The sequence below is a fragment of the Microcaecilia unicolor genome, chromosome 1 (assembly GCF_901765095.1).
Source record: "Microcaecilia unicolor chromosome 1, aMicUni1.1, whole genome shotgun sequence".
In the NCBI taxonomy this organism is placed as follows: Eukaryota; Metazoa; Chordata; class Amphibia; order Gymnophiona; family Siphonopidae; genus Microcaecilia; species Microcaecilia unicolor.
The window spans coordinates 433,781,095-433,795,491 of NC_044031.1; the positions used below are offsets into that span (position 1 = coordinate 433,781,095).

Here is a 14,397-nt window from a genome sequence, read left to right on the forward strand (position 1 = left end):
TATTATGTGTCTCAAGAATATATTGGAGCGCGTAAACTTATGAAAACTGTGATGACTGTATTTTCTTCATCAGCTTGATGGTGAAGAGCCAACATTTGAATGGGCAAAAAATCTATGTAAAAAATGATAAAAATAATAAAATATATTAAAAAATGGAAAAAATAAATAAATAAAAGAAAAGTTAAAAAATGAATGCAAAATAGAAGATAAAAAAATGTAAAAATGAAAAATAAAAATGGTAAATCTGCATGTGTTTAGGTATATAATTAACCCCTCATGATGATATGGGCAACAGTATTTTGCAAAGCTTAAGATGAAATTTGCACTGTACATCTAAAAACACAAATCACTAAAAAATTTTTTCATAAAATTATTTTTGTGAAAAAGTGAACTTCCTGCATAAAAAGTTAATGAATCAGAGGCCACCAGGGTTGTGTGATGTGACTGAATCATGAGTTACTAATACTTAAAGAAAAGGACGGAAGTCAATCTCATTGTTTAAGCCTTTAGGAATCAAGGTCTGCAGTTCAAAAATCAACTTCTGTTCCTCCTGGAGTAATTGACTATCTAAATCACCGCCCCTCCATTTTTTGTTAAAAGTCCTGAACACCAAGAATTTAATATCTGAAATGGAGTGATTTGCTGAATACCAGTGATTTACTAGAGGTTCTGATTCGACTCTTCTTTTGATACAACTTCTATGTTCAATAATTCTTGCTTCAATTACCCTTGTGGTCTTTCCTATGTACAGCATTTGGCATGGACATAAGATCAGGTAGATTACAGATGACATGGTGCAGTCTGAAGTGTGTGACAGATTGTAAGCTTTCTTGATAATTGGATGTAGAAAAACGGTTGTTTCCAAGCTGTGGATGCACACACTACAGCACCCACATTTTTGATATCCCAAAAAAGGGGATGTTGTTGTTATATCAGGTAGTGTGGAGGGTACCAAATGTTCCTTGAGATTCTTGTTGCGAGAATACGCAATCACCAATTCTTTATTTTTAAAACATTCCAATCCACCCAGGCTATGCCAATGCTTGCGGATGGATTGCGAGATGTGCTTGGCCAGGAAAGAATATTTGAGGGTGCAGACCATATCTGGTGCCTTCTTGGTACGAGCTGGTTTAAGTATATCACAATGGTCATTTTCTAGTGCTCTATTGAATCCGTATGAAATGTGTTTTTGTGGGTATCCTCTCGTTGAAAATCTGTTGCTTGTTGGTAGAAGTCATCATAGTCTGAACATAGGCGGCGTAAGCGTAGAAATTGGCTCAGCAGAGATTACTTTTAAGTTTTGGATTGTGGTAGCTGGTATAGTGTAAGAATATATTGCGATCTGTGGGTTTCCTATGGATGTTCGTTTTAAATAAAAAATATTTGTTTTTGGTGATAAAAATATCTAGGAAATGAATTTTCTCAGTGTCATACTCTTGTGAATTTCAAATTAGGGTTTCTGCTGTTTAACCACTGGTGGAAGGCTATAAGTGTTTCAATATCTACTTTCCAAAGAATGAAAACATCTATGTATCTCCTATATAGAGAGAGTTTCTTTTTCAAAATTTCCCACATATAGATTAGTTAAATCTGAAGCCATACTTGCGCCCATGGCGGTGCCTTTAATCTGTTGGTAAAATGTATTTTCAAATCCAAAATAATTCTTTGTGAGCGTGATAGTGGCACAGTTTAGAATAAGATGATTCAGTATTCGCTTGTGGGTATTTCTGTCTTGTGAAGTTTTTTCTTTATGATATGAATGGTTTCTAGCTCTGAATGTTGGTATATAAAGATTCGATATCCATAGTAACCATGATGGTGTCTATAAGTGGACCATCATAGTCCTGTAAAATGTTGATCATATGGGTGGTGTCTTGTACATATGATGGAATTAGTGGTACGAAAGGGCGCAAGAAAAAGTCAACGAATATTGATAAAGGTTCTAGAATAGAGCCGTTCCCTGAAATAATAGGTCTGCCGGCTGGATTCTCCAGTGATTTGTAATTTTTGGAAGTATATAAATTGTTGGAATGACTGGTTGAGTGACTTGTAGAAATTGTTTTTCTTTGTAAGGAACCTCATTTTGTAAGCAATATCAACAAGATCAGCGATGTCTCTTCTAATTTCGTCTGTAGGATCCTCTTCTAAGGGAATATAAAATTCTCTATCTGCTAATTGCCTCTTCTTTCACATAGTTGATGCGGTCCATAATGACTTTTCCTCCACCTTTATCGGCGGGTTTAATCACAATGTCTGTATTGTGGGCCAATTCCTTTATAGCATTACGTTCCTGTGTGGCTCATTTGAAGTCCACTTCCATTGAAAAGATTTGCAAGGCTGCAACGTGGTCATCAGCCCACACATTCACATCTACCTCAGCAGAATACCTGACGCGACAGTCGGTTTGGGCAGTTGGTGCTGCAGAATCTGTTCAGGGTTTAGAATCCAACTCAACCCCCCTAGACCCATTTTGGTTCTGTTCCAGGCCGCACTCTCAGGTAGTTGTTTATGGTGTCAGGTCAATCTATGTTACGTCCTTGTCATTGCAAGGCCAAATTGACCAATGCTCATTTTTTTGAGTGAGCCTGGTTGCTAGGGATACCCCACATGTGAGAACAAGCAGCCTGCTTGTCCTCTGAGAAAGCGAAGATACTTACCTGTAGCAGGTATTCTCCGAGGACAGCAGGCTGGCTGTTCTCACAAACCCGCCCACCTCCCCTTTGGAGTTATTTATTTCTTTATATGCTTTTTGATTTAACTGATGAGACGTCCTCACTCGACGGGCGGGAAATCAGTCTGCGCATGCGTGGTGCGCGTTGCACATGCGCCAGAAGACTCTGGCAAAACTTTGTTTATATTTTGCTTGCAAAATGCCGATTCCTGGGCTGACTCGGACTTCTGCCCACATGTGAGAACAATCAGCCTGCTGTCCTCGGAGAATACCTGCTACAGGTAAGTATCTTCGCTTTTCTGGTTGTGGTCATTTCAGCTCGCAGAGTAAGTTCCTTCCTAAGGTAGAGTCTCAGAGTTCCATCTTATTCAGTTGTTCTACCAACATTTTTCACAAAAACACATGCTCATCCTGGCAAGTGTATACTGTATAGTTTGGATTGCAAGCAAGCCTTAACCTTCTATCTGGAGCAAACTAAAGTCCATAGAGAGATCACCCAGCTTTTTGTTTCTTTTGACCCACAAAGGATGTGGGTAGCCATCAGCCAATGCATAATTTCGAATTGACCAGCAGATTGCATCTCCTTGTCAACACAGCTTGGGCATTCTAGAGGGTCATATCAAGGCTCATAATGTCAGTGATGACTACATTAGTAGTTCAATTGAGGTCAGCTTCCATAGAAGAGGTTTGCAAAGCTGCGATGTGGTCATCTGTCCACATATTCACATCTCTTTTGCCTTGAGTAGGATACACGACGTGACAGCTGGTTTGGGCAAGCAGTCTTGCAGCATTTGTTCGGTGTCTAGAATCCAACTTTACCAAAAACAATGATGCTAGATTTAGGGGCTCAAAGGCCTCAATCAAATTGAAGCTGTTTATAAAGTAGTTGTGGAGATGCAGCTTCAGATTGATTGAGTCCTTTGAGCCCCTATTGTTCTAGCATCATTGTTTTTGATGAGCCTGGTAGCTAGGGGTTCCCAGCTGTTAGAATACAAGGGTGTGCTTGTCCTTGGAGAAAATGAAGTTACTCACCTGTAGCAGTTCTGAGGACAGCAGGCAAAGTATTCTCACATATCCTTCCATATCTCCTTGGAGTTGTATTCTTTAGCTTTTTGAAATGGCTGAGAGACCCACGCTCACGTGTCAGGTGGGAAGGCACTACCTCATGTGTGCTAGGATGCTGTTAGAAAGTTCTGTTATACTGCTAGTGATTCCTACGCTTTATACTAAATCCCAGGAATTAAAATAAGTAATTATTTTACACTCTGAACTGTAAATGGGTTCTTGATACTTAGAAATTGAATCAATAAAAAAAAAAAAAATCTGTGCAGCTATTTCTCTTTTGGCCCAAACAGAGTTGGTATTCCAAACTAAAGGTATATTGGAAATGGATGATAGCCAATTTATCAGTTCTTTTACAAAACGGGTACTCTCTAATACAGAGATTGTCAACCTTTTCCATCTCACGGCACACTGACAAGGTGCTAAAATTGTCAAGGAACATCATAAATTTTTTAAAGAATATATGTCCTCTCCATCCTCTTCTCGCAGTGACCTACCCCCTTGAGTTGCTACTCCCCACCCCCCTTACACACTTAAAAAACCCCCCAAAATAAAAAGACTAGTCTATAATATTGTTTGATAAAGGCGAGATAACATTTAAGAGCTCCTAAGAAATGAGGAAAAAAAAAGGAAGAAAAATCTAGCAGTCAATTGTAGGAGAAAAAGGCTTCAACAACAGCTTTGACTGGCACTTCACTTATCCTCATCCAGATAAGAAAAACAATTTTTGGATGACCCAACAGTGGTACTTCACATATGTGAAAACTAAGCATGCACAGAATACCAGCATCAGCGGCTTTGGAAGCAGCTTCTGAGTGTCTTCAGGGACATCTTCAGCTGACAGGGCTTGGGGATCCCTACCAGCCACTGCAGCCACTGAGTCCCACGCTACACTTGGCAGACCATTCATGGCCAGGGGAGGACAGAGTACTCTGGGCCCCTGGGCACCGAGAGTACTCTGCTGTCCCCCCCCCCCCATGCTACCGCCGCCCCTGCAGCCCTTACCTTCTTCCATGTCCAGCAGCATGTCCTCCGATCTCCCCTTTCTCACTTTCTTCCATCCCTGGCATAGCATAGGGAGCAAGTGCAGAATGTGCTAGCAATTCCGATGTATTGAAGCCCTTTAACCTGTGCACCTTTTAAGACACTGACAGGCTTAGGAGTACATTGGCTGCTTTGTTCAGCAGAAGGCAAGAAAGTAAGCCTGTCCAGGTCAAAAAACAATCAAGATTTTAAACGTGATTCTATAGGAAGACAATGTTATCAGTTTTAGCCTCCAGTTACCAACCCTGCTGCAATATTTTGAAGCAGTTTTAGTTTCTGCAGTCCTGATGTAAAGTTTAAGCCAGGTTACAGTTGTACCATTTCCCTCCCTTTGTATGCATATAACTGCAATTGCTGCATAATCTGTTTATCCAAAAACTATTGGGGAAGCATGACGTTTTCTTGGCCGTGTTACACTTACTGAGAATAAGCTAGAAGAGGCCTCTTTAGCTTGATCAGCAGTACCTTAGCAACCTTCTAAGTTCAGGTATGGCGAGTGGCACACGCCTCAAGATCTGACCGCTGTGATGCCACCAAGCGGCTGCAGGGTGGCAGTGGCAGGTGCGGTGTCCTTTTAGACTCACACAAGATTAGTTGCATTGGAAGAAAGCAACCCCCGTCCAAAAAACAACCCTGAGGCTCTGAGAAGTCCGGGTAAAACACAGATCCTACAGACCCTGCGCAATATGATATGAGTATAGTGCACTTGTATTAGGGGAGGGGCTGGTGTACTGTGGCAGTTGTACATTTCTCTGGTGGACGGGAAGGGCCTAGGGATCAGCTAATTGTATCTGCCGGACTTTATTCTTGGTCTCTCTCTGTTTTAAATCGGAGCCTCCAGAGAAACCACAGTAGTGCCTACAGGGGCTGCCTAGGAGAATCCTGGCTTGGCTCCCGGAGCCGAATTCTCCCGGGCCTGGGCATGCAGCTGACCCTGCTGCTGCTGAGCGCGCTGCTGCTGCAGCCCGTGGCAGCTCCACAGTTTAAAATTGCATCTGCGACCTTTCATGGTCGTCTCATGAGAGTTCGTGGCCACCATTTTAAACCGTGGAGCTGGCATAGGACACAGGCAGCGGTGGTGTGCGGAGGCAGTGGTGGGCAAGGGCAACCGTGAATAGCCTCTGGGCCCTCAGGCACTGCCCAGTTGCCAGAATGGTCCGTCCGCCCCTGTCCACGGCACACCAATGTGCGGTGGCACACTGTTTGAAAATCGCTGCTCTAATAGGTAAGTTGAAGCGTCATTAAATCAGAGCCACCTGCATGTGCTTTGGCCCTCTTGAAATACTTTGGCAGATACCACATGCAAAGCAAGGACTTGGTCCTTGCTTCATGCCTTCATATGCACTTCTTGACCTAATCTACCGTCCATTCAACTGAGCTGTGCTGGCTAGTCTGTAATAGCAAGTTTTTATTTTCTAATGATCAAGCTGCTTGTGGACAATGGACTAATTTATAACTAAATTCAGCAGGCCAGAGTGTAGATTTGTGGCCTGATATATACCTCAGACCTGAGGTTGTGAGTTAATGCTTTTTGCATCAACAGGATAGTCAGGCTTACAAGCAGGTGTTTCTTACCTGTAGGAGGTGTATTTCATAAACAGCAGCATTGATGAGGCTTACAGCTTCTCCCACCTCCATGAAAGTTGTGCTCTTTGAGTTATGATACTGAGCAGATGAGCATGTGTAGTTCTTCCCACATAGTACTTCACACTGTTTTGAGAGAACTGTTCTGTCTTGGTCTTGTCTGATACCATCACTGGCTTGCGTGTGTCACCAGTTCTGTTGTGTAAAGAAGACAGTGCTTTTTATAAACTTACCTAATTGTATTTTTTAAAAATGTATTCAGACATATATGCCTGTAATATAATGCGAATATGTACTTTAATATAAACATATACGAGTATAAATCGAGATGCTTCCTCCACAAAAAGGAGGAAAACTTAAACTCAGATATTCAAGTGTACAGTAAGTTCTCCCCTCCCCCAATTGTATGCATTTCTTTCTCCGCACAACTCCCCTCCTTGTGGTTACTGGCATTTCTTACTTCATACCTCCTACCCTCATCCCCCATAGTTAAAGGCATTTCACTTGCAGTTACTGCCTTCTTTGGCTGATGCTGATAGAAAGCTATGTGCTATCTGTGCATGCTTAGGGCCTACTGACTCCCACCCTTTGCGATGCTCGGAGAGGGCAGGAGCTGGTTGGCCTTGAGCATGTGCAAGTGCTGAAGACCCTGCAAAAGCCCAGAACATAGTTTTGTCAGCGTTGACCAAAGGAGGTAGGAACTGCAAGTGAAATACCAGTAACCGTGGAGGAAGTAATTCTGATACTGTGGGCAGTTAGGTGGGGGTGGGGGGGTTGTAGAGTAATACATGCTAGTAATGGTGGGGGTGGGATGGAGAAAACAAATGCTGGGTGTGGGTGAAAAGAGATCTGAATATAAACAGAGATCCCCATTTTTTTTTTCTGGCCCAGAAATCTGTTTACATTCAAGTAGGGTTAAAATATGGCTCCAGAAAAAAAGAGGATAGATTGAGCCAATCTGGATTTTACTTCCATTGACAGCAATGGAAGTAAAACCCAGACTGGCATAATCTGTCCTCCTCTTTTTGGAGCCATATGCTAACCCTACATTCAAGTATATGCGATAACTAACCTGAGACCTATAAAGGCAGATAGGTGCCCACATTATCTTAGTAGGCTTAAAATGACTACCATGTGTCTTACAGGTCACCCATGTGAGAAATCCAAAAAAAAGGTCTCTTTAGAATAATATACATTACAGCTAATGATAAAAATTAAGTACCAGCTAAGGCTTTTGGAAAATTGTTGGAACTTGTTGCTGGGTGTAAGGTTAAATAATAAAGGAATATAAAACCTCCATTCCATAACATTCTGAAGCTGAGAACCTGTTTATCATTTTTCAGACCAGATGTGTCCTTAAAGTTGAACTGACTCCTGATGACCACATAATGAATGTTTCCCCCAATCTTGTTTTCTTGGCTGTTGGGCAGCAGTGACACAGTGGTGCCTCATATGATAATATGAGGCACCACTGTGTCACTGCTGCCCAACAGAGGAGGGCATGACCCAAACTGGCAGTGCTGCCAGAACCGATTCAGCATCAGACCCAGCATGGAGGATTAAGTGACAACCAAGGCCACAAGGGGCTGCTGTGTGATTTGAATCTGAACCTTTAAGTTTCCAGCCTGCTGGTGCTCTAACCATTAGGCTGAAGCTTCACTCTGTATATTGCTTTAGTATGGGCTAAAAGACTTTAATAAATGTGCTTTTTTTCTATATGTTAAATACTAGCTTATAACTTGGTTTTCTATCTGCAGGTAATGGTGACGGCACAGGGGATGGAAATAGTGGGAGTGAAGCTGATGCACGTTTTGGCCAATTGGCCATGGTACCTGCTTCTTCCTCTCAACAGACATTTGATTTATGGTCATTTCGAGTTCTTGGAAGAGATGTGGTGGGTGAAGAAAATCAAGATTGTGCAGATGCTCTTCTTCAGGTTAACAAATCCTGTTCTTGGCTGCATGAGACTGTGTGTTCAGATACAATTTAATAACCTTAACATTGGCCATTGGCTGCAAGTTCCAGGTCATTTGCAGAAAGTTTATTGTGGTCTGATTGAAGGACAGTGTTTTTTTTTTTCCCCATGGACTAGCATATTGATTGTGATCTGATGTGTGAGCTTCTAATAACATAGCATTTGGAGTAAATTATTGTGCCAGTACTTAATACTGACAAGTTTATTTCAACTTCAAGTTTTCTTGTGTACATAAGTTTTGTCAAGGTATTTTCTTGATCTCAGTGTTAAAGATCAGGAAGAAATAATTTAGTTCTGCCTTTGCTTTCTCTAGTTGTATTTTCCTCTTCGCTGCTTTTAGTTTAATTAGGTAATCTTTTCCCATGAACCTACTGTTGCATTCTTCTGTATTTCTCGAACACAGCCTTTTTTGCCCTTAATTTTTTAGTCACTTTTTGGAGAATGTTTAAAGGTTTCCTGTTTCTCTTATTTTTGTTTACTTCCCTTTTATATAAATTTTTTTTGCCCCATTTATAGCAGCTTTCATTTTGGACCATTGCCCTTCCACTTCTCCTATGCCTACCCATGCTGCTAGCTCCTTCAGCTATTCCCCCACTTAACCAAAATCAGTATGTTGGAAATGCAGTACTTTGAGTTTTCTGCATCTGCACTCTGCTTTTGTTGTTAAACCATACTGTGTGAGGATCACTTCTGGATGTTGGAAACACTTCCTCCATTTGTGAGCATGCATTTGAGTCACCCTGTCCCTTGTGGGTTCTGTCAACGTTTGTACCGTGACAGGCATCCACTTTTCTCTTCTTTCCGATTCTGCTGATGGGATGTTCCAATACACATCAGGTAAGTTGAAATTTCCCAGGAACAGCACCTCACTTTCATTCCAAGCTTATGGATATGTTTGATCATATCCTTGTCAAGCTTCTCCATGTGTGCTTGGAGGTCTGTAGATAATACCCATGTAGATACACATTCTATCTTCTTTTCAAAGCGATCTATACAGCTTCTTTCTTTCCCCAGGTTTCCTGCATTTCAGCCACTCAGATATTATTTTTCACATACCATGCCAGTCTTCCACCTTCCTAAAAAGATTATAGCCCAGTATGGTAGCAGACTATTCATGGGAATCATCAAACCATGTCCCTGTAATGGCAACAGTATCCAAGTTTTTTTCAAAACATCAGGGTTTGCAAATCTTGAACCTTATTACTTAGGCTATATAAGCATTTTTGTTCATTGCTTTCCGTGTATTAAGTGAGTTTAGATGGTTTTATATATTAACTAGTAAAAGAGGCCTGTTTCAGAGCAAATGAAACGGGCGCTAGCAAGGTTAACACCCCCTCTCTCCCTGGCCAACCCCTTCGTTGTTCTGCCATTGCTCCGCCCCCAATTCATGACGTTTGACGCGAGAGCGGGGCCCGGAGCGATGTCCCACCCCCCCTCCGCCTCCCTCCCTGCCAAACCCGTTCGTTGTTCTGCCATTGCTCCGCCCTCGAGGGCGGGGCCCGGAGCGATTTTGGTGGTTTCACCACCACGAACCTTCAAACCTTTTTGAAGGAAGTCAGGGCTTGGCTTCACTGACGTCAGTGTCCGCAGAACGTTGAGGGTGAGTTTTATTATAGTAGATGTTACCTTCTCCACTACTATCATGGTTTTGCTGGGGGTGACTTTCTGAATGGCCTTGCCTACTTTTGTCACACCACCTTGTAGTTTAAATGTCTAGAAACCTACTGTCTATATTTTTCCCCAAGGATCCGTTCTCCTGTCATAGAAAGATGTAGCCCATTATAGTACAGCTTGTTATTTTTTCCACTTATTTAATTTTATTTCTTTCACTTAGATAATTTCAATATTTTAAAGCAGTATCTTCTGTCACATCATGATTTGCACAATGAATTCAGTCACTATTCCAAGTCTTACCTTCCACCCACCGACTGGGTCCTTCTTGCCTCTAGGCGAATCTCCCACCTGCAAGTTATTTCCGGTGGTTTCTAAGGACACTGGGGACACAATCCCAGAGGTCCCACGGTTCCTAGAAAACACTCATAGACAAACTACCAGGAGTCAGTCTAGGACAACAGAGCTAATAAACTAATATGTTTATTATAAAAAAGTAGAACAGTGAACTCTAAAAGTTGTAAATAGCAAACAGTAACAGGTAAAATAGCAAGGATTAAGTATTAAATCTAACTAAACACTTTTTTACCACCTAAGTATTACCTGAGGAGGTCAGGAAAATAACTGCTCACAGGAATGCAACAGGGTCTCAGTGCAGAGGTGTCTCTCTCTTCACACAACCAGCTGAGAGCCTGAGACTAGAGAAATTCCAGCACATTCTGGTTAGATCTTAGGCTTCAGGGCCCAGATCACTAATACTAATGGGTTTCTAGCCAATGGCACTGCAGGTTACTCTTCCCCAGGGTTTTTTCCTTTTTTCCTGTGAGGGAAGGTAAGCTAAAAAGAAAACAGACTTCTGTTACAGCTATAATGTAGAGGTCAAACACCACTTGCTAGCCAACCAAGGGAAATGCACCGAAGGGGAAAAAGTGTCAGACAACATTACAAGTCACAAGCGTGAAAGTTCCCTGTTTTGCCACAGCAACTTTAGTTAAAAGATTGTAGCTAGGATCTAGCCAGTGGATCTAACTGAAAAACCTTATTGCACTTGTGTAAGTAGGAATCCATTTTATTTGAAATGAAGTATTAGACACAATTCAATGTCATGAATAAGTAGTTCTTTATTTTAGATTTGGCGGGGCTAGTACTGGGCAGACATCTACGGTCTGTGCCCTGAAAATGGTAGATACAAATCAAGGACAGGTATACATATAAAGTAGCGCATATGAGTTTATCTTATTGGGCAGACTGGTTGGACCATACAGGTCTTTCTGCTGTCACCACTGTGTTACTGCCCCATTGTCCTATGTATCTAAAACCTTTTTTACACCAGACTTCAAGCCACTTATTGAACTCCTCTGTTTTACGTAGGCTTTCCATATATAGGAATAACTTGAAAAATCTTTAGTCTGAATAAGATTCCTCCCCGAGTTTCTGGAATGCTCTCTGTGCATCAAACTTGCTATTATCCAGGTCTTTTTTTCCCCATGTGAATTACAATATCAGTATTAGAATCTTTAGTCTCTTAGACCAAATTCAGTATTTGGTTGGTACTTCTGGTAGCAGAGAATCCTGGAAAGCATTTCAGTAGAATGGGACCCTTGAACTGTGTTACTAAGTTAATGTCTCTCTTAATGGTCCAACAACAAGAATTTCCTCTTTGAGCCGGTTTGCCATTGTTTTTGGGAGGTTCTTTAGATTGTATTACATTCCTTGCCACTGGCTCCACCTCAATACTACTTTTCTGATCAAAATGCTCCAGTGCAGCAAAGGTTGGGAGGCTGAATGCCTCAGACAGGTCATAATCTACCTGAACCTACTGTGACTCATCTATTCCTCTGTTTCTTTATTCTCTTCGGCAGTGTTGATGGTAAATTGGCTGGGAATTGGGTAGTCCTAGATGCTTCCTTAATAGCTGCCTATTCCTCCTTTAGTTTGTTGATTTCATCTTTCATAACTGATATTTGGAGACAAATGACGCTCTAAGGTTCTAGATAGTTTGCCTTAGGACTAAGGCACAACAAATATTGCATTGAATGAACGTCATGTTGATATAAGTGTGAGAAGGTGCCCTTTTAAGGGCTATCAATTAGCAGGATTGTCCAGTAGAGAGGTTTTATTGAAGATAATTGTCTTTTGGATTTTATGTATAGGGAGGGTTAGCTCAGGGGTTGGTACGAAGGGAGGGACTTAGTCAGCAGGAGGAGAGAAATGTAGCAAATTGTAGCAACAAGCAGCTTTTCAGGTGAGAGGAAAGGATATTGTTTTTTTTTCTCCCCCCTCTACAAGATAGATGGAAGTAAAGTCAGCAATGTTCTAGCAAGAAATTAGAGAGACACAGGTAAGAGAGCAGTATAGAATCTATGAATCAAACCATACACACATCTGAAAATTATATAAATTCAGAATAGCGATTTCAGGCTTGTAGTGCTTTTGAGAATTCCCAACTCTTCAGGAAGCATATGTGAGTGTGGATTTATTTATTTATTTAGATTTTGCTCACACCTTTTTCAGTAGTAGCTCAAGGTGAGTTACATTGAGGTACACTGGATATTTCTCTGTCCCAGGAGGGCTCACAATCTAGGTTTGTACCTGAGGCAATGGAGGGTTAAGTGACTTGCCCAAGATCACAAGGAGCAGCAGTGGGATTTGAACCGGCCACCTCTGGATTGCAAGACTGGTGCTCTAATCACTAGGCCACTCCTCCAATCTTTTCTGGTGCACTGTAGACTGTTTTGATGATCTTCTTTAGTTTTCCTGTGCAATCTGTCACTCTTTTGTCACTCTTTGGATGTAGAGGTGCACTACAAGTTTTTGTTCTGTAGCATCTAATTGTTGCTGATTTTGCGGGTTGGGAGTCCAGAAGTTTTAGAGCATGAGAAGTGGCCCTTCTGTTGTAGCTATTAACTAAGAACGTGTTTTAGAGGGACCATTCTGTACCATCTTGTAGTATAGCACCAAAGTTGTTTCCAAAATTGGTAATCTCAAATTGTTTGAAACGCTTTTTTGATATGTATCTTGGTATTTTGGTCATAAAATGGAGTACAGTTCTTATATTTGAAGTGTAATGCATGCTCTCAAATATAGGTAATACATATTTGTTTTGAATATTTATTGTGATTGGATACATTTTAAGCATTGATTTTCTTAATGTGATTATTTCAGGTTGAGGATCATGTAGATCCTATTGGAAATGGTAATAAAACTGAGTTGAATTCACGACTATCAAAATCTAATAAGATGCCACTGGATAACCAACAAGATTTAGTAAGACCATTTCGACTTAAGTAAACATCAGTGTTCTTTTCATCAAAGCTGGTTTTATTTCTGTGTTTAAATTATTTTGGAAAGTACATTTGTGTGTTTTGCATTAGATTTGCATTTTATATTCCGCTACTATCTATGCAGTTCTAAACAGATAAAAATAAAAGAAGCTAGGAAGTACCTAGGAAGTTTATAATCAGAGTATGAAATCAAACAACTGATTATTTAAAATTACCTAAATACTTAAGATAATATTGAAGAAAAACTTCATATACCAGGGGTTGATACAGAGAGCTGCAAGCTACAGCTGCTGACTGCGCAGTTTCTAATGCAAGTTTTCTGCAAAAGCATTACTGTTAGGATACAGTAGTTAATGAGCTTGCAAGTTTCTGCCACTTTAAAATTGCAGCAGAAAACTGCAGGTTATTGCAAAAATGTACCCCTTCCATGTGTTTGGGTTGCAGGGTCTGCATCCTTCCTAACACCACAATTCTATGGTGTCTAGTAGCATCCTTGCCCTTGGGGCCTCCCCCTACCCCTTCTTAAAAAATAAAAATTCTCTTACCAGAGAGTTAGGAAGGGAGAAGTTCCTGCTAGCTTACCAAACCTCTTCCCTCCCACCCCCCCCAGGGCTTACATTGAAGAGGCAGGAGCAATGCCCACTCATTCCTGTCTTCTGTGCTGCCATCTTGAAAAATGGTGCTGCCGGACCCTACTTTGTGCAGCATGGGAGGCACTGAGTAGGGTCAATCAGCCAAATAGGGAAAGTTTCCTCTTATTCGGTAGTCTCTGCCCAGACTGACCAGGCTTGATGCATCTCAGGTTGCACTGAGCAGGCAGGTGCCACTATTTTCCAAAAGATGACAATGCTGGAGGCAGGGGCAAGTAGGCATTGCTTCTGTCTCTTCAAAGCATGCTCTGAAGGGTGTCTGAGGGAGCGAGATTGGAGGGTTTTGCTAGACACAAGATCATTTTTTATTTTATGGTGAAAGGGGGGATTGGTTTGGGAGGTATGTTGAGACAGATAGGAGCAGGTTCAGGTCAGGGCCTCTCCTTAGCTTTCTTTGCTTCCTCAGACCCAACACTACATTTCTCACAATGTAGACATTGGCTCACATCTTAGAAATGCAGGGCTGTGGAGTCAGTTGGAAGCAATTTTGGGTGGAGTTGGCATTGGTAAAAGTGT

At 41.4% G+C, this 14,397-nt stretch overlaps 1 protein-coding gene across 1 annotated transcript in view; it reads left to right on the forward strand.

Annotated features, from left to right (window-relative positions):
- Positions 1-14,397, forward strand: part of CEP192 (centrosomal protein 192) — a 459,635-nt gene that overhangs the window by 104,973 nt on the left and 340,265 nt on the right. Inside the window, 2 exon segments of the mRNA XM_030212468.1 lie at positions 8,119-8,297; positions 13,113-13,214. Of these exon segments, the coding sequence (XP_030068328.1) occupies positions 8,119-8,297; positions 13,113-13,214 (281 nt within the window).